A 20312-nucleotide genomic window follows, 5' to 3' on the forward strand; every position below is an offset into this window, starting at 1 on the left:
TAAGTTATTTCAAAATTCAGGAAATCATCTGCTTTTCTTTAATCTTTTGGAATGCAGAGGTAGGAATGTGTGTGTTTTGTTGTTGTTTGTTCTGCTTTAGTCTATATAAGCCATTTATTTTTATTACCAGGAGTATAATTTACTAGCACACTAGAGTATAAAAATTTGAACTGTGCTTTTAGAAAATACGGAGTCTATTACCTCAGTGGAGAAACCCTCTCTCTCCAGTTGGTAAGGCAGATGCTTTCCACTTGACTACATTATGTGATTCTGCTTGACATTGTGGACTGCTGCATGATATTTGGGTTCCCTTTTCACATAGAAAAATTTATTACCACAGATTCTCAAAAATCCATATTGTGGTTAACATGCAGCAAAGATTGCTTTCAGATTTATTGATAGTAACAAGTTTTCACCTAAATTGATGTTTTAATCAATTATATTTAGAGAACATCATTACTGAATTATTGGTTTTGTGGACATTTCACACTCTTTAAATTTATCTTTTGCATATAATAAGAGGGCATTTGAAAATAAAACACTCAACATATCTGCTTCATTGAAGTTACTTCTATTTAAGCTGGGCTAGTGCTTAGTCAGTTAGCTGACAGCTATTAAGTCTTTCTAACTTAAATTAGGTATTCATTGTTTGGCTTCTTTATTTTGTTTGAAATTATTTTCCAGAATATTAGATACACTTCTAATAAAACAAAAGCAAAAAAAGAAAAATCTCATAGACTCCAAAGACAAAATGAAGTAATTCATGAATTATCTACAATTTTGTATTATCTTTGCTCATTTGTCTCCATTTGTGGAGGCTGATAGATCAGAACAAAATCAATACTAGCAGAAAAACCTTTCAGTTATTGACAGTAAATAGTCATTCATTATAGCTGGAAGGAATCTTAGCATTTAAATGGTCCAGCCTCTTAATTTTATAGATGGTGATTGACTTTAGGCAAGTCACAATAGAAAATTAGTGGCTGATCCAGGCCAATAGCCTAGTTGTATTGTGTTTGCAGTCAAAGAAAAACATAAAAGGAAGACTAGAGATTGTAGAGTATATTGCTTCTCAGCAATGCTACTTGAATGTTGATTTAAAAAACCTGCTAGCTCTAGAATTTTAACAGTGAGGTTAAATACATGGCCACACAGAAGTACCTGTGGGGAAGAGGTATACAGTTATAGACAGACCAGTTGGAGGGCATGTAGGTTCTCCAGTCATTGAAATACTTGGATCACTGAATATTCTTGTGAAGGTGTACTGTGGAAAAGCCATGTGCATTTTCAGGGCATTTGTGAGCCTCCCACATGGAAATAAACAAAAGATTCCCTAGGTGCATCAAATACCTGGAAATGTTCCTGCTGCTACACAGACATTGGTCCTTATAACAGCTTCTTTCAATTTTCAAGTTTTTGACTTCCCATTATTGCAGCAGATCTATTTTTAGGAACAGTTCTTCAGTTACAAATCACAAACTCATTTAGAATGACTACATTCAGTGTATCCCAGAGACACAACTTTTCAGGATGACCTCACCATATCTATACTAGTGATTGCTTTCCCTATGACCCTTGTTTCAAATGCACGGAGGCTTTTTATCCTGAAATCTTTCTTGACTTTAAAAAAAATCCCAAAAGAGTAAATATAGTCCTGTTTGTACCCAACTGAATGGTCCCCTCATCTAAATATTATTTTGCTTGGAAATGTTGGAGTTTCCTAAACATGCTAAAAAGCCAAAAGACTCTCAAGGAAACAGAGATTTTCAAAAGATAAAGTTTAAAGAACATATTGAATATATACTGCCTACAATATTTTTCTGATTTACTAATGCAGTAAACCATTTTTTAAAAAGAAAAGAAATAAAGTAATCAAAGGAGAGACTTGGAAATATAGCAATTCTTGCTCAATGCTAGAATTGCATTTCTGAAGCATGATATAAAAAGTAGATATTATGCTCTGGGCAGAAGGCAGGATGGTATAAAGATATATAAAGATAAAGAGCTGTTCTTAGATCCAGGAAAACCCGGGGTTTAAGTACTAGCTCTGGGGTGCACCTTGGTACTGCTGTGGATAGAGTGCTGGGCCAGGAGTCATGAAGACTCATCTTCCTTAGTTCAAATCTGGCCTCATACACTTGCTAGCTGTGTGACCCTGGCCAAGTCACTTAACCCTATTTGCCTCGGTTTCCTCTGTAAATTCAGCTGGTGACTGAAATGGCAAACCACTCCAGTATCTCTGCCAGGAACACCCAAAATGGGGTCGGAAAGAGTCAGACACAGCTGAAACATGTACTGGCTTTCTGATTCTGAGCAAATGTAACCTCTCAGTGGCCCTCTCTTAAGACTAACTACAGAACAGTTATAGATCTACTTTGTCAGAGTGAATTTTCTCACTGGGAATTCCCTACACTGATATCACAGATATAGAACACTCACCCCTGGGAAATGTCTCATTTTCAGCTTCTTCCTTAATTCGCTTGATCTTACTTTGGAGGAAATAATGTATGTGAAGCCAGGGTTAAAATTTCCTTATCACAGAAACAAAAGAATCATTGACTGTCCTTTCATTTATTTCAGCGGAATATCAGGCACTTTGCAGCAGTGGCCCAGGAATGACTTCAGGAGGCAGTGGTGAGTAATCAGTTTGAAATTCATTAAGTTTATAATTCTTAAGTTTATATGGTGGTAGCAGAAATGCTGCTTGGCTTTCAGAGGAACCCCTAGTGGAGCTATTGCCATTCCCAAGTCTCAAGACTTTGCTGAGACATCAGAAAACTCATCAGGGTACTTCTGGAAACCTCAGATACTTCTACAGGGAGAATGCAACATTCCTTGGGGTTGCTTAGGTGCTTAGGGAGGGAGCTAACTTAAAGGAATTGGAACCCAATTTGAAAGGCAGTAGGTCATATGTCAAGTGCCTGTTGCTTTTCTATTGTTGAAGCCCAAGTCTGTGTCTGAGTTTATGGCTTTGTTGTACGGACATGTGATAACTATATCCTTGGAGGATTTCTCAGTTGTGAAATTGTTAGTCATCTTAGTATGGTAGAGTAACTTGCTGAGCCAGAATCTATTGTGTAGTCAACAGCAAGGCATTATTTAACTGCTGGAAGAGGAAAAGGCTGCTTGAATTCATCTTTTGGAGTTAGAGATGCCACAATAGGGTCCAAATAGAAGGAAAAAGAGGGATAAAGATAACAAATAAGAGAAACAGAGAGACAGACAAAGGAAAAAAACTGTTGTCTTGACGATACTCAACTCACCTTCCTGCCAGACGAAGACAACTGAAGCAATCAAGGGAGTTCTGAAGGTCTAATAATAATTGTGCTTAGTTAATCTCAATGCATATTTATAACCCGAAAGAGGCTAAGGAGAGTTTGAAAAAGTCACAGGGATAGCAATAAGCAGCAAATTTGATTAACTGTAAGTTCAGTCAAAATTACTCTTAATATTTTTAAAGTTGTCCCAAAATGAGTAAGTTGATGCTTATCTATGTAATATAGAGTGTTGAAGCTGGAAAGAACTTTTAAAGATGAATGAATGAATGACAAAGGCATTTATTAAATGCTAACATGTGCCAAGCACGGTGCTAAGTACAGAGGAAACAAATACAAAAGCAAGACAGTCCCTGTCCCCAAGTAGCTTCTGTTAAGGTGGAGTAGACAATATATATTGGGGAGAGGTGGCCAGGAAATCATCCAAACCCCCCATTTTAGAGGTGGTGAAGCTGAAACCTAGAGAGAGAGCGTGAGAGAGAGAGAGAGAAGAGAGAGAGAGAGCGTGAGAGAGAGAGAGAGAGTGTGAGAGAGAGAGAGAGAAGAGAGAGAGAGAGAGAGCGTGAGAGAGAGAGAGAGAGTGTGAGAGAGAGAGAGGCAGAGTTAGTTTATTTAAGGTTCACGGAAACATGATACTGATGTCTAACTTGAACATGTTGCAGATATAAATGAATGTGCCCTGGATCCTGATATTTGCCCAAATGGAATTTGTGAGAATCTGCGTGGCACGTACAAGTGTATATGCAATTTAGGATATGAAGTGGATGCAAGTGGGAAAAACTGTGTTGGTAAGTAATATACCATTTTTTCCCAAGAGATGCTTGGAGGTTGGACTATTTAAGCTTCTTTTTAATCTATAATCAAAACGTTGTATGACAAAACTGAAATTGTTGTAGTAGGTATAAAATCACTCAGTTAAAACAGATTCATACAACAGAAGTCTAAATTCAAGGAATTTGTAAATTATTAAGTTAAAAATTAAATCCACAGAAAAGAACATTGATGAAGTGAACCAAATATGAAGGTCCTATAGTGTCATCTTACTATATCCACCTTACTATACCTACTATTCAGGATGATACAGTAAAATTCAGGCCACTAGTTTATCTGTTGTAACTGTCAGCACTCTGCCAAGCTAAGTGACACCTTTTTGGTTTGAAAACATCCCGTTGTAGCAGCAGCAGCCACCAGTGTTTAGTCATTAATTTAGGTGAAAAGTTGCACATCTGTAGTTTACTGAGCTTTGCTGGATAGCTCTTTCCTAGGAACATTGGGATTGCAAAAGAAGATTTAATTTTTCAGCCCTTGGCTTTTTTAGGCCATTGCCAAGAGTGGGGGTTGGAGGAGGGGAACAAAAACAAAAACAAGCAATCTAACTATTACTAGACAGCGATATTTTAAAAAAGATGTCAGTAATTTCAGGGACAAAAATTAGAATGATCATTTTTAAAGGTAAAAATATTACAGAAATTAAAGAAGCTGGTGAAAAACTTAGTTATATTGCTACACCTTAACAATTGGTGTTTTGTAGTGGGAACAGTAAGACAGGGTGATGCACACAGTCATATTATCAGTTTATGGTAATTTACTTTTAGTATTTTTATTTGTGATTTAAATATTTTGGGTGGCACACAGTATTAATATTTTATCAAAAACTAAATAACATCCAAAGTATTTTCGATGCTCAAAGTATTATTCCACTTTTATAATAGAGGTCATTAAAAAATAAGATTCATTACAGGAAATCTGATTGATGTAAAACTTCCTGAGACTTATCTGTTTGATAAAGTGAAGGGATATCTGTCATGTGAAAGATTAAATACCACAAATTAAAATATTCAAAGTCTGGCAATAGATTCATAGTCATTATAAAAGTGACCCTTGGATCCTGTGTTCTTTCTTCCCGTGATTATTCTTTTAGTCAAGCAAGGGCTGGCAATAAAGAGAAAAGTAAAAGCCCTTGGCCAGGAGTTGGAAGTAATAAAAATGAGAAGGGCTTTTGTATGCTAATATACCTATGCATGTGACCTCTTATCCCCTCTGTCCGGAAGAAGAAAATAATAGAGGGGACCTTTATGTTTGCTGTCGATGCTTAGTAAATCTCAGAGAATGATGATTACTAAAGAAAACTGAAGAGAGTTTGAAATAGTAACAGAAAAACTAGGAAGAGACATCAAATATTGCCAAGGATCATAGGAAAGAGTTGTAGCAGTCAAATATTGTTTGGTAACTTACCCAATGCATGTTAGAGTTGCTTTTTAAAAATGAAGAATAATCATTGAGACGATGACGATAATGATAATAATGATAATGTGCCTGTAAAAGGAGATTCCGTTTCTTGCCTTTCCCAAAACCTTAGCATTCAAAAAATGTACTGTGATTTTAAATTACACTTGATACCATTGCATGTAAATTTCACATATGCTAATCACAACTGAAAACTGCATTATTTATTTATGCAGTAACCATTTATTAAGTACTTTGTGCAAAGCACTAACTGTATTTAGGTGGTGAGAGAGATACAGAGATAAATGATATGTGACCTTTATGAGGCTAACATTTTAGAAAGATGATCATTTATTAAATGAGCATTTATTAAACTTCCATTATCTACCAGGCACCGTGCTAGACCTTGGGAATAAAAGACAAAAAAAATCATATGTAGGAATAAATATAATGAAAATCATCAATAAAAGCTATACTATTAGTCTAACTCCTTCATTTGTTCCTTTTTTTTTCTTTTTTTTTTTCATTTGTTCCTTTTTTAATTCTTTTACTCTATCTATGAGAATTATGCCAGCTGTACAATAGCTGCTCCATATGTTTTTGTACCATTGATTACATTTAAATATTAGAAGTTGATTTCTAGGCAACATACACATACAGTATCCATCTATATGTAACCATATATATATACATATACACCACTTATAATATTATACATGTAACTAATATAATTGCAGTTGCTCTAAATTATCCTTTTTCTGGGTGATGGTCTGCTGTATTGTGAACTTGAGTTTTGTGTTCACTTGCTTTGGTTTACATAGGTCTAAATTACATACAACTAAAATTTAATTTCAAGATAGAAGTCCAAATAATTTAAAAACTTATTTGGTAATATTTCCTTGCCCTAGAATTATCAACCACATTCTTCATTATTATTGTTATTGTACTCTCTTTTACCACATTAATGCTTTTTATGGGCCGTGGGTTAAATCTTCAAACTATCTTGAATTGAATAGCATTCTCTTTCTAGATCCTGCACATTTCCTCTGCTTGCCTGTCTGCCCTCTCCTTTTCTTCTCATCTTTCCTCCTTTCTATTTTCCCCTGTCTCCTTTCTTTCTTTTTCTTTCTCATTCCTTTCTTTCTTCTCCCTGTCATTAATTTTACCCCTTCCAAATCTCTTTAATTTTCTTTGGTTGCTTTTGTTATTATTATTTGAGATGTATTAAGTATAAAGTGCTGCCTCTGGCCTTCTCAGCATTCTGTGCATTTCTTGGTTTCCCAAAAGCTCCTTTGGCTTTTCCCACTATTTGCAACTACTTCTCAAACTTCTGTGGGCCCTTCTTAATGCTCTATACCCCATATGATTTCTTTTCTCTCTCTCATGCCCTCCTTCCTTGTCTTGCAGTTTGCCTAGATGGTATTTCAAATCCATCTATTTATCTATTTACCCACTTCTATGACATATCATAGCCACTTTCTTCAAGCAGTTATGTGTCTCTTGACTCCACCTATAACAAAAAATTGGGTACTCGTCATCCAGGTGATATCTACCAATGCCTTCTTTAAGCCTATGGCTGCTGAAATGGAAGAAGGGGTTAAATTTGGGAAATTATATGAAGATGAAAACTTTAGGATGAGACACTAGATATTTAAAATCAATTCCTCTGATTTTTTTCTTTGGTAATTGCCTATGCCACTTTTCTTCTCATGTTTACCTTAAGGACTCTTTAGTTCAACCTGTTAATTCTTTGCTTTAAGAAGTGAATTCAGGGAAATTCTCACATACACAATAGTTATTCAGCACTGTTTAGATAAGTGGGCTGGTGCTGCATGGAGTTTGAAAGATGACAAGGGAAGAAGACAGGATGTTTATTTAGGTGAAAATTAGAACTTTTTTTTTGCCCTTCTTCCTTATTTATCTAATTCATTTACATACATGCATACTCATCACAGATGATCAAAAAATCCATCCTCTCTCACCCCTTCCAAATTATTGTGAAAGTCCAAGCCTAATTTTTTCTTTGGATTTAGGATTAATTACTTGGCGGTTAAAGGAAAAAGAGGCTAAAAAGAACTGGTGAGCTACAGAATTAAGCATACTCCTACTCTTCTGCTACCTATTTTTCTCTTTACCTCTTGCTGCTGATATAAGTTCTGGCCTTTTATTTTGTCTTTCAATAATAAAACTTATACCCTCCCCTCACTCTGAACTTTAGAACAGCTTTTTAGGGTGCAGCTTTTATCCTGGGGCAGCCATAATTTGAATACATGTGGTATTTTCAAAGCAGACTCAACTGAAAACATGTTTTACTATTTCATCTTTTTAGAAGGGCCTCTCTTGGTTGGCAGGCACCAAAAATCATTATTTATTTGGGCAGTGCACAAAGACACAGGGATGTTTCAGCTTCATCCAAAAATCACCCCTTGGAAAGCTGAAGGGGGAGTTTGGGAGCCAGTGGGAATTCTTACTTCAATGAGAGTTTTGCTTTAGTAAACACTACAAAATTGGATCCATTATTATCAGGTCAGGGCTTGATTGTGGTAAGAGGGAAAGAAGTTGTGAACCAAAGGTCTGCTACAGTCATTTCCCACACATGGCTCCCAGTGACTAGCTATTTTTTATCTTAACAGCAAATTCTACTATTCTAATTGCCAGTCAGTGAGAGTTAAGAACTGCAGTTTTGACCCTTTCACATTGCAATTACACATCTCAAAATCATTTTGTTAGGATTTCCCATGCATGATTTTCTCATACCCTAAGACTTTATACTTGACTCTCTGATATTTTAAAGTGTATAAGCTCAGGTCCATGGGATTGTATAACATAAAAAAGAAGATCAAAGAGTTGATTCAAGGGTGTTTATAGCACCTTCTACCCATGAAGTACCACAAAGCTAAATATGCAAGTCTTTTATTTTATATAATTGAGTTTTTAAAATGTCAGCTAATAGGCTGACCGGAATTTCTAAGTGAGCAAATCATTTACTTCAAATATATATGCTTCAGATAAATGTGGCATTTTGAGTACATTAGGCAATATTTAGTACAGTAGTGATACAAGTAGATTTAATGGTACCTAGGATGAAAACATTCATAGCTACCATACAGGTTCATAGACAATTGAACATAAAGCAATGGTTTTGACCTGAAATGATTTGAATTGTCTATCTAAACTGCCTTAGATAATTAACAGTTCTTCCAATCCTTTGTACTACATAGCCCCGAACTGAGAGCCTCTAAATTATCCTGAGCCTGTAACATAATATCAAGGATTGTTTCCTATTCAGGGAAGGGGGTGGGGAGAAGAAACAAAAAATAAATTCAGTAGAAAGCCTCCTAGACTTTCTGACAAATTGAGAACTTAAAATGTTTAAGAAACTGTATGAAATTGGACTTTCTAATTCCGATCTCCATCTCCATTACAGATATTAATGAATGTGCATTAAACACCTTGCTTTGTGACAATGGGCAATGCAGAAATACTCCTGGAAGTTTCACCTGTACCTGTCCCAAGGGCTTTGTATACAAACCTGACCTAAAAACTTGTGAAGGTATGTGCTTTTATGCTATTTGTATAGCTGACTCTAAGAGTAAAAAATGGTAACAAGCTAGATAAATGTGTTTAAGTTGATTTATCTAGATAGTTTCTACAGATCTTTTCTAGTCATCTGAATCTAGTTAAATGTTTAATCAAGATTCTCTTCTTAGAATTTAGTGTTGAGAGGAAATGTAGAAATCATCTTGTCCAATCTGTTGGTTCTTTCATGAGAAACTGAGGCCCAGAAAAATTTAGCAATTTAACTTAAAGTCACAAAGCTTGTTCATGGCAAACTTGGTCCTTTAGCCCAAACTTTACTGTATTCCAGGTCTGTGGTAGTTGTAGGAGGGACAGTCTGAAGTAGTGGCAAGAAAGTTGTGTTTGAAGTCAGGAAAACTTGTTTCAAATCCTGGAGCTAACAATTATTAAACTATGTGACTGAGCAAATCACTTAACCTGACTGAAACATAGATCCACTTAGACACACAGGTGTCACTCATTCAGGTTGCTTCCCCCCAGTACTCTTGTCCTGCTGAGACCACTGGGGCTTCATGTACATGGCAGTCAGATATCTCACATCTGCCAGCCTGTTTCAGTCAGGTTCTGAGCTAAAATTTAAGTACTGGTCCTACCAACAGCACAAAATATACATTAATGGTTTTTTTATTAACAGACTTGAATAGATAGCCTTTTGATGGCACTAAACAGTTTATGTTTAAAGGAAAAAGAAATAACAAGGAGTTTAATCTTGTAGTTTATGTAATTTACTATTTCAATACCATCATGTCATAAATTTTAGCTTTTGTACATCATTGAGAAAGAAGTATATGAATTGTTTGGAATGTTGTTAGTGTTTTATGAAGATCAGCACTAGGACGCAGATCCACACAGCCTCTCTAGCCATCTAGCCAGGCATGGGGCACTTGTCTCTCTTCAGTCCACACAGTTCAGGACTCCTTCACTCACTTTGAATAGAATTTCCATTCACAAGTGAAGTCCCCAAGGACAGCTCAGACTGCCCTAGGATTCACACATGAACATCCCCCTTTGTTAACATTTCCCCCATCTACAAGGTCACAACTAAGCCCTTTCTCGACTTCCACACAGCCACTAAAACCAAACATTTTAGGTCCATGTAAACTCTTCACTTAACTACAAAATTAAGTGAGCCTCCAATTATTACCTGATATCCTAGGACACTGGAAGTAAGTGCTACATCACCATTGCTGATAGCTGAGGGGCCTTTTGCCATCAGTTTGGCTGCATCTTCTTCAGAATGTATCATTATATTGACCTTGATAGTCTTAAATCATTCAGCAGCATTTAATAATTAAAGATGGATCAGGACCTGTGGTTTCATTGCTATAGGGAACTTCAGATGAGGAAACTGTGTACCAATGCAGGTGGTTACCTTCTCTTCAGTTTACAGCGTGAGAGAGCTGCATATAGCACTCAGAAGTTAAATGATTTGCTTAGGATCCCATACAGTAGAGGAAGGACTTGCACCCTGGTGTTCCTTGTAACAAAGTCAGGTCTTTATCCACTATACCAGTGACAGAATGGAAGATCTGTTCTAGCTTCAAGGATTGAAGTGAAATTTAGGAACCTATGTTAAATACGTACAAACTCAGTGCTTTGGACATTTCAGCTAACCTAGGAAAAGGATCATTTGAGCCTCCTTTATTGAGAACATAAGATGACAAATGAAGTCATCCCTGAAATTAGCTTTAGCCACAATATAGATATATTTTTGTTTCAGATATTGATGAATGTGAATCAAGCCCTTGTGTTAATGGAGTATGCAAAAACACCCTGGGTTCCTTTGTTTGTGAATGTTCTTCTGAAAGTACATTGGATACAACAAAAACTATCTGCATAGGTATGTATCTATTTAAATATTATATTTATTTTTATTCATGTATTAAGCACATTTTAGTGCCAATTTAACACCAAAATGGGCCTCTAATTATGCAGAAACTGAGCTTTTATGATCATTGTGGTAATGCCAGCTCTATTTCAAACTACTCTTTATACGGTAGTAACTTTTATGTAAATAAAAAAAGGTAGCGTGTGCAATTAAATTTTTGATACCTGAACTTAACCAAGTAGTATGTTTTAAAGTGTTTGAATCCTTCCCCTTTCCCATCCAGAAACAATTAAAGGCACGTGTTGGCAGAGTATTGTTGATGGAAGATGTGAAATCAATATCAATGGAGCCACACTGAAGTCACAGTGCTGTTCTTCACTGGGTGCTGCCTGGGGAAGCCCATGCACACCTTGTCAAATAGGTAAGAAAGATGGCTTTATTTACTCCTTGGCCCCATTATCCTTTATCACTTTAATTCAGTGGCTAAAAGGCTAAACTCTTTCTGGAGAAGTTTGTTTTTTCATTTTTTCTGTCCCATCCAACTTTAAAAAAGCAAAATAGATAGGCAAGTGGACCTGAACTGTAGACCAGATGTGTCTGCATCAGTCAGCTGGAGCACATGGGAAAGATAGATGGTCCTAAGTGCTTAAAAATAACAAATAGTTTGATTAGGAGCCAAAGCCTAGTAAGATGATGTTATTGTAAGTTCTGATCTATACTTTATAGAGATTATTGATCCCATTGCCAATGGAAAAGTTTGTTGTTGGATTTTTTTCTTGATGAGGGTGAACAAAAACGCTTATGATGGCAATAACAATTTATGTTGATATTAGAAAGGAAACTAGATAACAAGGACTGTAGTCTTGTGCTTTACCTAGTCTACTGTGTTTTTTTTTGGAGGGGGCAGGCAAGGCAATTGGGGTTAAGTGACTTGCCCAAGGTCACACAGCTAGTAAGTGTGTCAAGTGGCTGAGGTTAGATTTGAACTCAGGTCCTCCTGACTCCAGGGCCAGCGCTCTACTCACTGCACCACCTAGCTGCCCCCCATACCTAGTCTTCTCTTACAATGCTGTCATGTTGTTAATTTTGGCTTTTGTACACAGTTGAGAAAGAAGCATATGAATTCTTTTGAAGCTGCCTGAAGAAGCTATAGACAGGTTTAAAAAAATCCTAGAGTTTGGGAACAAATAGAATTAAATAGCCATAACTGCACTATGGGAAAATGTTCAATGTTAGCTGAAATTCTACGTTATTTGAAAAGCTGGGTTTGATAGACTTGTTCATCATTTAGGTTTTTTGGTTTATTAAAGTTCTTGCCATGTAAATTCTGAAGATTGTAAAGTTTCTGTGTTCATCAGCATTTACCAAATTTTCCATGATGTCTTTAGAGTAATCCTATAGTGTAGTTTATGTTTTAAGGTTAGTTGCTGTTGAGAAATCTGCAGCCATTTAGTCTTTTAGACTTCAGTTTATCGTGCTGTATTAAGGGTCCCTTGGGGAATTGAGTGGGAGGCAAAGAGACTCATTTCATTATTAATCTTCCACGCCTATACAATCTCAGAAAATGCTTTTAAGTGATCTCAGACTTATTCATAGGAACAAAATCCAGTTCATGTTCCAGTTGCTCTTTCGTGTTTTATACACTATGTCATAACCACAGAGTCTGGAGTTCAATATTCCAAATTTGTATATTTATTTTTTTTACAGACCCAATATGTGCTAAGGGGTACTCAAGAATTAAAGGAACACAGTGTGAAGGTATTTATTGTTATTTGTAAACTGTAAATTACTCTCCATGGGAAGAATGTTTGTGTTGACTGAATTGGTTAAGGTTGCCATGTAACTGTACAGTGCAAAATATGCAGTGAAAGAAAAGAACAATAAAAGGACAGATGTTGATTTCACAAGCCTTCATTCATTCAGCCGGCAGACAGTTCTGCCAGTGTCAAAACACAGTGGCCAAAGAATAAGGAGACCTCAAAATGTGTTAGCCCAAACCTTAGTTTACAGTAACTACAGATTTCAAAACACTGTGTCTGAAGATGGGAACAAAAAGTAGTTTTTAAAGAGGGGTGGAGAACATTTTTGTTGTTACCGTGTTATGTGGTCTCACACAAAAGTACACTGAAGACCAAACAACATTACTCTTTTCATCCTCGCTATAAGTCTAGGTGGGCTTCTTCGGTTTTCTGTTCCACTCACACAAAATCCCAGATAGCCATAGGTCATCATGACTAACACAACCTGACATGACACAGCAGCTGAAATATTTTAAAAACAACAATTAGTCCCATATGTGGGACGAAAAGAAGGGTTTTTTTGTTAAAATAAAGAGAAACACCACAACCCCCTCCCGAGCTCTTGCCTTCCAAATGATGACTGAATCCTTTGGCACTTCCCTAATCCAGACCCACTGTACATAACTTAAATGACCTCAACAGAATATTTCAGTACATGTAAGTGACCAGAAAAAAAGAGAAGGTGACTCTCTACCTATTCCTATTCACAAGGAAAAGCACAGGACATTTTTCAACATTCCTCTGTGGAAAAATTATTTTTCCAAGACATCAGCTCTTCATCATTTCTTTGATCATTATTTTAGCTTGATAACATTGACAAGGACTCCATATGGTCACAGCTCAGCATCTTCCAAAGAGTATTCCTTTTTCTACCAAGGTACATGTTTTCCCCAAATAGATTACAGACAACTCTACCCAAAAAGGGAATAATAGTGCATTTGGGATAAAATTAATGAACCCAAACATTTGTTGATTACCATTTCCCTTTCCTACTTGGAGTCACTGAAAACTCATCAGAAATAGTGGTCCCATTGTCTAATTAGTAGGCAGTCACACCTTTTCCATTGCTTTCCCAGCATTATTCTAAGGAGTCTCACTTTCTGACGTATCTGTCCTGAAGGAATGAGACTATGACTGGAGAAGGTATTGATTAGATAGAAGAGGAAAAACTAGCCTCACCTAGTCACATTTCACCATTGTTAAATTTTCTTTATCTTACTCCCTAAACTGGAAGTACGTTAAAGCATATTTACTTTGATGTTTTGGGGTGTTTTTCATTCTCTTTGTTCTCAGTGATTTGTCCATAAAATGGACACACTGTACAGTTAATCTAAGAATTAAGTTCAGATAATGGTTCCTAGGAAGTGTTTTGTGTCTTTTCATACTATTTAATTAACTGACATCTCTCATTCACCTTTCATATTTCTCATCTAAATACTCAGAATGAAATAAATACCTTGAGAATCTTTTTTCTTCTCATTGAGAATGTTCAAATTTAGGACATATTATTTTGAACTACAATATTGCTTCCTGCCATCATTATTGCATGTTATCTTTTAAGAATATGTTAAAAAACACTAGCAACTCCCCTCTACTTCTACATGGTTTATACAGTCTAATTTCCTCTTTTCTCCTTCATACCTTTTCATGATTTGTTGGAAAGAGCACTGGATTAGAGGTTAAGAGACCTGGGCTCTTAACTAAGACCTAGGCAAGTAAGTTAATTTCTACAAACCTTAGCTTTTTCATCTTTGAATTAGAGATCATAATTCTGCCATCTGCCTTTTCATTATGCCAGTTCATTAATTTTTAATCACCTAATATGAACACTGCATTAAGCAAGGTAATATGGGGAATATGACTATAAAATAATCCGAAGTCCCTTCCCTCAAGGTACCTTAGAGTTCAAGGTACCTCTTAGTATTATTGTGGAGTTCAAAGATAACTATGTACATGTAAGCATTTTGTAAGCTATAAAGCCCTCTACAAAAAACTTACAATTCTGGCCTGTTTAATTCAGTACTTTCTGATTTCAGGCAGCATGTAATATATTCTTATTTAAGAAGGCCTGCAAGGTTTTAAGAGCTGTCCTTGAGAATCATTGTTAGTTCCCTCATCCTTAAACTGAGAATTACTTGTTTCATTTTATGACAATATCAGGAGCAGTTCCTGATTCAACACCATAGTGATTCCACAGGGATGGTTTTTTTTGGCAAATTAATTTACATGCAGCTTAGAAGAGAAATCCACTGGTGAATGGAGTTGGAGGGTGACCTAGTGTGCCAGTGCTAGAAAGGGGTACCTTTTTCAAATAGAATGAAATGCAATGGTATTTATGCAGATATGTTTTTCTGATTGTGTTCGGTTTTTGTTTTTCCTTCAGATATAAACGAATGTGTTGTATTCCCGGGAGTGTGCAAAAATGGCCATTGTGTCAACACTTTGGGATCATTTGTTTGCCAGTGTCCCAGTGGGATGACATTGGATCTCACTGGAAGAATCTGTCTTGGTATGTATTTGTTTCATCACTTCACACATCTGTACCTCTTTTTAGAGATTGCAAAATTTCATTGGTTCAAAGTATAGATAAATCTCACAAAACCCAAGAATTTTAATTCATAGTCACCTCCTGATAGTCTGGGCATATGAGATTTGGTCTCAAACTTCACTCTTCATGATCAGAGAAGATATCCTATTAGTTGATAGAAAGGTTAGTCCTTTTGCTTGTGCAGTGTATACTTTATAGGAAACCATAGGTCATCTGAATTGTGATGATTCTTAATCTGGACAAAGCCTTTAAACCAACTTTAAGCATACCATGAAGTGCAAGTGGCAGAGGATCCTATGAACATCACCTAACCTACATTGGATGTAGTGTGATTTGTGGCTAACTGCTAAAGACAGATTATTGCTAGTAACAGTGACAGAAGGTTGGGAAGGAAATCCCTATGGATACCAGTAGTGGTGATCTTCTGAGCCCTGAATGTCCCCCAACATTTCCAGGGCCCTAACAGGAACAGTTCTGGAGAAATTCACTTTTGCCTGATTCACTAGTGACATAGTCATTCTGTGACATAGGAGATGTATCCAGATATATAGTGTATCTGAAACCATATTGTAATGAACAGAATCATTCAGGGATTCTGCTGTATTTAATTAAAGGATTTGGATCACTTAAAAAGCACAGTGTGGTCTAGAGGATGGAATTTCAATAGTTGGAAACAAAAGCCTGAGGTTCCATTCATTGCTGAGGAAGGTCAGTTAATCCCATTCCAAACCCCAGTTTCTTAATCTATAATGAGCCCCAAGGCCTTAAGTGAAAGGGGCTCTGATATGTATTTTGCAATTTATTTTTAAGTTCTCTTTTTTAATGGTAAAAACCCAAGTAAAGAATTTCCATAGGGGACTTTATTTATATTAGCTACACAATTCAGATATTTAGATGAGTGTTGGATACTAGTAGAGGCTGACTGGAAAAGAAAGGAAACATCACTGTGATTCTTTTCATTTGTGTCTCTTTAAAATAAATGAATTTATTTGATCTTCACCACAACCTTGTAAGATGAGCAGGACAGGTCTAACTATTCATATTTCTTCCAGAGGAAGGAATTGCAGCTCATAAATTCAGTGTCTTTCCTGTGGTCACTCAACTGTTGAGTTGTAGAAGATGAACTAGAGCCCATATCTTAGCCTAGTGTTCCTTCTGGACTGTAGCTCCCCATGAATTTGGTTTCATAAATAGATAATGTTTCTTGTTTGTATTTAAAGCTCTGCACAACCTTTCCCATCTCCTTACACATGATTTCCTTCTATACCTTCTGAGATCCAGCCATACTGGCTGTTCTGCCTGCCTAGAATTCAGTCCTCCTAATCTCTATCTCTGGTTGTCTTCACAAGTCAGCTCAAATGCCGCCTCTCTAGAAGTCTCTCTTGATCTCTTCTTTCAGGGAAACTTCCCTTTCTTTATCTTTTCATTCTCAAAATACATGTACTTCCAGTGAGTAGAAAGTGCTAGTGCTAGCTTGAGACTGTCCTACCATGCATAGGTTATTTTCAGGTAAGCCAGTAGATAAACATCTGGTTGTGGGAATCAACAACATACACATCTGTGGGAATGAGAAATACCAAAATGAATTTTGTGAGGACAGCGTAAAGTCCACTGAATAGACAGAGAAGAACTTTTTCTCTTCTGTTTGACAAATACGAAGGTGAGAATTTGGGGTCCAGAAGGCAAGAGAACCTTCACATACTGAAGACCTCCATTAACAACCTGGCTTCTTACTGGAAGAAATTTCAGTTCAAGCCAATATGAGTTTATTAAGCACTTAACTGTATGCAAAGCACTGTGCTTACCTAAATGGTGGTGGTTTCTCACTTTGAAAATAATGTGGTGTTTTTCAACTTCCTTTCATTCACTTAACAGATATCCGCCTAGAAACTTGCTACCTGAAACATGAAGATGAGGAATGTTCTTTGCCTGTTGCTGGCCGCCACCGGATGGATGCATGCTGCTGTTCTGTTGGGGCAGCCTGGGGCAGTGTAGAATGTGAGGAGTGTCCTGTGAGGAATACACCTGAGTATGATGCTCTTTGCCCTAGAGGGCCTGGATTTGCCACAAGAGGAGAGATTATAAATGGAAAGCCTTTCTTCAAAGGTATAGTATTCACAAAGGTTGATTTAACTAATTTGCCTCAGCCTACGGAAAGGAAGTAATTGTTTATCTTGCTAGATTCACAGCACGTGGTTTTGTATTGACTGTTCATTTTTATCCAGAATGTCTTTCATCCTTGTGTCTAATACCTTGATTGAAACACAAAAATTTGAAACCAATATACAAATCCCACCTCCTTTTTCAATCTATAAACATAACTAGTTTGGGACAAGGAGGGATCTTACTCTCATTAAAATTGTTACTCTTGTTCATTATTTTCTTAATAACTCTCCTAAATGTCTTTTAAGTAAATTCAAGGGAACTTTAATTGTCCCTCTTTAAAGGACTAAGATAAGTCATTGTCTCCAGAGAACAAGATGCTCTTGAGATTTAATTTGACTCTTCCTCACCCATCCACCCACCCCCTTCCCCTTCCTTGCCAATATAACCTGTTATAAAGTAACCTAGTTAGAACTTAGATGTATTTCTTGGGTCCCAGGTGCTTCTTTCAGCAATGCCTTCCTTGGTATCATGATACTACAAGAGAAATCTAAGTAGCATGTAGAGCATACATACATATCTTCTTTTCCTCATTTGAGCTAGTTGCAAGTTGAGTCTGGGAGAGGTGGAGGAGGGAAGGGAAGGGAGTGGAATAGAATAAGCATTTATATGACACCTGCTATGTGCCAGGCACTATGCTAAGTGTTTTGCAAATATTTCATTTGATTCTCAGAACACGCCTCCTAGGTATGTGCTTTTATCCCCATTTTACAGTTGAGGAACTGAGGTAGACAGAGATTATATGACTTAGTAAATATCTGAAGCTGGATTTGAACTGAAGTCCTTCTGACTACAGGCCCACCACTCTATCCACTGCACCATGTGGTTGCCTATATGCCATTTAAGATATTAATGGAACCTTGATAGAATCAGATATTTTAAAAGTAGAATTATTTGTCTTGTACATTTTTTATTAATTATTGACATTTTTGGATGGTGCCTTATTTGGAAGGCTTCCATTTTTAAGAGCATATAAAAATTCCCATAAAAAAGCATTAAAATGGCACTTTATCCTAACATGTGCCCAATTGGTTGCCATATATCTAGATTATAATCTGCGTACTTTGGAGTATATGAGACAGCAGCTTAAAAGGTTCATTTAAATGTGCTATCGCATTTCTTTTTTTTTTATAGAGGAATTTTCTAAAATGCTAAGTTGAAAAGGGCTAAACATGAATACGAGTCATGCTTCTCATGGACCATTAAACACTGTGTTCAAAATTATTATTGTCCAGTTTTAATGTTCATTTTAGATGTTGTAAAACAGTCTTGTAAGTAAAGAGAACATTGATTCAAATCTAATAAAATGAAATGTAATAGAAATAGATGCCTTTTACAATTGTTCAAAAATTAGCCTCACAAAGTATAAGATGTAGAGGTATGATTACATAGCAGATTTGAGGAGGTTTAATGAACTCTAAATTTAATATTAGTTAATAGAGTCATGTGACAGTCAAAAAAGCTAATGAGCTGCTGTAGGTTGTATTAAACAGGGCATAAGTACCCAGGACTACTATATAAAATATTGTATTGCATTCTGGATCTGGCATTTTAGGAAGGACATTGATAAACTTGAGAGAATTCCAGATAGCAACCAAGACAGTGGAGAACATTGAGAACATGCTATATGAGGATTAGTAGGAGGAACTGGTGATGTTCTTGTTTGGAGAAGACTTAGGAAGGATATATTAACTGTCTTCAAATGTGTAAAGAGCTGCCACTGGGAAGAAAGATTAGATTTACTCTGCTTGACTACAGAGGGTAGAACTGGAATCAAAGCATTGAAGTTTACAGAGTCTGATTTTGGCTTAATTCAAAGAAAAATTTCCTATCATACAGAAGTATCCAAAACTGCAAGGGCTGCCTCAGGAGGGAATTGACCACCTCTGATCAGAGGTCATCTTAAAAAAAAAAAAGGAGTGTGACTGGTGGCTGAAGGCGATTTTCGTAGAGGGAATTCTTGTTTGGGTTCTGTCGAGGCTATATAGCCCCTGAAGTCCGTTCTACCCCTAAGGGTCAGGTATCGTGATGTTACAGAAATCTTTTGAGCTGAAATGATGGGCAGTTTGAACTCCTCCTGGGTTACTGAAATATTTTTCCACATTATTTTTTTCCCTAAAGATATAAATGAATGCAAGATGATTCCAAGTTTGTGTACCCATGGCAAGTGCAGAAATACCATCGGCAGCTTTAAATGTAGGTGTGATAATGGCTTTGCCCTCGATTCTGAAGAAAGGAACTGCACAGGTTAGTAAATGTTCGACTGGGAGGGATGTCTTTTAAAACATTTTTTGTCTGTTTAAAGTTCTAGGAATTGAATTTGCCCTGATGTTTAATTGGTGCCATTTGCATTTGCACAGATATTGATGAATGCCGGATATCTCCTGATCTGTGTGGTCAAGGCATCTGTGTGAATACCCCAGGAGACTTTAAATGCGAGTGCTTTGATGGATATGAAAGTGGATTTATGATGATGAAGAACTGCATGGGTATGTTCATGGCCATTTTCCACAGAACACTCTTTGGTTAGAGTGAGCAGAAAGATTCACCTGCCCTTGACCCCTGACGTTTGCTCTAAACCTGCAATGTTTCTCTGCTCTTTGTTCTTAGCACAATTGTTGAAGTCAGGATCCAGCAAGAGAGGGTGACTTAGCCAGGTGTGCCCATTGGGGAATGGGGAAATAAATAGAGACTAGCCGAGGAATTAAGCTAATGTGGCGGTGGTTGATGAAGGTGATAATACCAAGGCATTTGAGGGGTAAGGTAAGGGGTATTTGAAGAATGTGATAAACGACCCAGAGAAAATCCAAGCCCTTCAGAAGAGAAGGAAAAATAATTAGGGAAATGAGAATAAATTACATTGAAATGATTGACTCTGAAGTTTGGGTTGTTTT

At 36.7% G+C, this 20312-nt stretch overlaps 1 protein-coding gene across 1 annotated transcript in view; it reads left to right on the forward strand.

The window, feature by feature from the left end:
• Nucleotides 1–20312, forward strand: part of FBN1 (fibrillin 1) — a 311665-nt gene that overhangs the window by 204915 nt on the left and 86438 nt on the right. Inside the window, exons 17-26 of the mRNA XM_036734672.1 lie at nt 2581–2634; nt 3938–4063; nt 8929–9054; nt 10801–10920; nt 11192–11329; nt 12616–12666; nt 15091–15216; nt 17131–17361; nt 19540–19665; nt 19779–19907. Coding sequence (XP_036590567.1) covers nt 2581–2634; nt 3938–4063; nt 8929–9054; nt 10801–10920; nt 11192–11329; nt 12616–12666; nt 15091–15216; nt 17131–17361; nt 19540–19665; nt 19779–19907 — 1227 coding nt within the window. The remainder of the gene's footprint in view (nt 1–2580; nt 2635–3937; nt 4064–8928; nt 9055–10800; nt 10921–11191; nt 11330–12615; nt 12667–15090; nt 15217–17130; nt 17362–19539; nt 19666–19778; nt 19908–20312) is intronic.

Source organism: Trichosurus vulpecula, chromosome 8, assembly GCF_011100635.1.
Source record: "Trichosurus vulpecula isolate mTriVul1 chromosome 8, mTriVul1.pri, whole genome shotgun sequence".
NCBI lineage: Eukaryota > Metazoa > Chordata > Mammalia > Diprotodontia > Phalangeridae > Trichosurus > Trichosurus vulpecula.